At 35.0% G+C, this 2,988-nt stretch overlaps 1 protein-coding gene across 1 annotated transcript; it reads right to left on the bottom strand.

Annotated features, from left to right (window-relative positions):
• Positions 1-549: 549 nt before the first annotated feature.
• Positions 550-2,480, bottom strand: LOC131176778 (ankyrin repeat-containing protein BDA1-like). The gene is made up of 2 exons (XM_058141812.1): positions 1,826-2,480; positions 550-1,356 (listed from the first exon to the last, which is right to left on the bottom strand). Exons 1-2 carry the CDS (start codon positions 2,435-2,437, stop codon positions 550-552), a joined length of 1,419 nt encoding a protein of 472 aa, XP_057997795.1. The 5' UTR covers positions 2,438-2,480.
• Positions 2,481-2,988: the final 508 nt, after the last annotated feature.

Consider the following 2,988-nt stretch of genomic DNA (forward strand, 5'->3'; position numbering starts at 1 on the left):
TAAATATTTAAAATAATTAAATAATTAATTTTTAAAAACCTGTCACCAGATAGTTAATGATATCATTTATATATACTTATTTATATTTTATTAATTTGTCATTTCATATATAATATTTTACATGGTGTTGCTGTTTTATTTTATAATTTTTTTAACACATAAGATGATGATCCATATACAGACAAAACTTCATGGCTTTAAAGTTAAAATAAAAAAAATAGAAAACTAGTTAAAATTATTAAAAACTTATTAACACTAATAAAAAAAATTCTATAAAATCTATAAAATTACTTATAATATCAATAAAATATTTTATAAAATTTTATTAATATTTGATATGATGTTCACACGTTACATCTCTATCCTTATAATATACAAAAATAACTTGTAATTTTAAATATAATTCGCCAATATATATGGCAATACATACAAAAAAGTAACCATTACACAAAATAATTTCTCCATGCAGACATTCACGGGCAAAGCTAGTTAACTAAGCTGGTATTGAAAGAAGAACGTCAACAACGAGAGGTGACGTCTATTTATGCATTACCACCAATCTTTCCTGTCCCGAATTTTCACGCGACGTCTTCTTGGTTTTACTCTAGGCTCGCTAGGTACTGATATGTACTTAACAAAATATACTGCGAATAATGCAATAAGGGAATATACAGCAAATATATAAAGAGTAATCCTAAAGATGCTAGAGTCCATCTTTTCCTTGTTCGGTGTTATGATTGTCAATGAAAACAAGTAAGAAAAAATCACCCAATTAACAGATAAAAGACTAAATGATGGTCCGCCGTCGTCATGCATAAGATGTGCGGTCATTCGACAAGCTGTTACGGCGAGCAAGACCAAGTTTGCAAAGAAAAATATATGAAAGTCGGTCCTAGACATTACTGATGTACCCGTGAAGTGTGTAGAAGTTGCTGCAGAAGTAGTTGAAGAGTTATTGACGCGCATAGGCGAATTAATATCAGCATTAGCAGTACCCTGCCAAAGTCCACCAGGTGGACTCAGTGATGCCTGGAAGACGGCTGTTGCAACCAGTGTATCAACTACCAGCTCTATATTGCGCTTCTCACTGGATTTCCATTTCCTCCTCCGCCATAATTTCCACTCCAAAGGCCTTGATCTCGGTGTCTGAGCTTCCTGACGGACTGAATGTGCAAGAGATATCACTCTTTTATAAAATAATATTAATGGAAACAAAAATCCTGCACCGGCTGCTTGCATATTCCAAATTTGTCTTTCCGTTAATCGAACTTGGTCTCTCAGGATTTCCATAGCCGTCAAACCAGCAAGATCTTCTATATCAGTTCTAGCACGACATCGCAGCAACATTTTTAGTACCTACATGGACATTGCTATAATTGGTCAAAGATATAGAGTATCATGGTTAATTAATGGGTTGGATATTTTCACTCTTTATAATGTTATTCGCACTCCAACTTATCAGGCTAATAGCTTTGTGGGGGGAGGAAATATTTGCCAAATGTATAATGGAGGAAGTCAAAAGTTTGGATCTGGACAACCATATTCATCTTCGGCTAATTATTAGATGCATCCAGAGCACTAAAAAACTAAAAATTAGTGTTCCCTTTCTCACAGAAGAGTGGATCCTTTCTACAACGTAGAAAATGAGTTCCACATGATGATTGTGAGTGATGTGAGAGATGGTGCATGTGGACCAAGTACACTTAATAATTTCCCTTCATCTTCTAACGAAAAAGGAAGAAAAAAGAAGAAATAATTAATTGAGAGAGAGAGAGAGAACTGAAACCCATAAGAGTAGTAAATTTTGGTTGGAAGATAGGCACACCTGGCGTTGATTATTCCATCCATTCTCCGAAGCAGCAATGTGCAGCACGGTTTCACCTCCCTTGTTTTTCCAGTTGAGGAGCTCTCTTTCCCAAAAATGGGCATCTTCGAATGAAGACCACCTAAGCCATTTCATCAACAACAATTCAAAAGCATCCTTTTGGTGGTTCTTTACTGCAATGTGAAAAACAGTATCGCCTTGAAAGGTAACATCTTTGATAGATTCGGGGCAACCTCTATAAAATTCTCTCAAAATGTTCAAGTTTCCTTTTTCAGCTGCATAATGCAAAGGAGTGAAACCTCCCTTTCCTTTGACACGGACAAGGTTTCGATCAACATCTATGAGCCACATCACCACTAGCATGTGGTCATTTTGCACAGCAAGGTGCATGGGGCTAAGACCATCTTTGTTTAACTTCTTAGAAAAAGATGGCTTCAGGTTCATAACCTCCATCGCGAATTCAATGTGCCCTTGTAAAGCAGCTATGTGCAGCGGAGTATCAACAAAAGCTTTCCTGTCGATGTTTTCCAAGACATCTGTATCCTCCTGGATTAGATTATACAATTCAGGAATATTTCCTTCTCGAGCTGCCTCAGCCCACCTCTTGTCCATACTGAGGAACCAATTGAGCAAGCAGCTGAGGGGCAAGAAAAGGAATCACTATAAATGACAAAGAGAGAAAAAAAAATAGAGAAAGTGAAAAACGGTGGACTCAAGTGAAGAAAATTTTATTATGAAGCATCAAAAATAACTTTTATAATCAACCTTACACTTTAGTACGACACTCTCTCACACACCTCACTCCCTCCCACTCTTCCTAGCTACTTCTACTTGATTGATACAACCAAAGGGTTCCACACGCTAGTTATATAATCTCTCTCTCTCTCTCTCTCTCTCTTACACGCATATACACATATTGATTTACTTATAAGGATGAACTTTTCTTGCTTAAAATCAGTTATATAGTGAAATTCATCTATTAAATATATGATTCCCATATATTTATGTCTTAAATTCATGATGGAATGGATCTATATGATAATTTTCTTACTAAGTATCTTTTTATTTTATAATCTACATAAGACTAATTCTTTCAGAGTTTATAATTACCCCTTCCAATAATACATTTTCTAATTATTAAATTTGAATTCTCTCTTTAAAAA

This window comes from Hevea brasiliensis, unplaced genomic scaffold, assembly GCF_030052815.1.
Source record: "Hevea brasiliensis isolate MT/VB/25A 57/8 unplaced genomic scaffold, ASM3005281v1 Scaf236, whole genome shotgun sequence".
In the NCBI taxonomy this organism is placed as follows: Eukaryota; Viridiplantae; Streptophyta; class Magnoliopsida; order Malpighiales; family Euphorbiaceae; genus Hevea; species Hevea brasiliensis.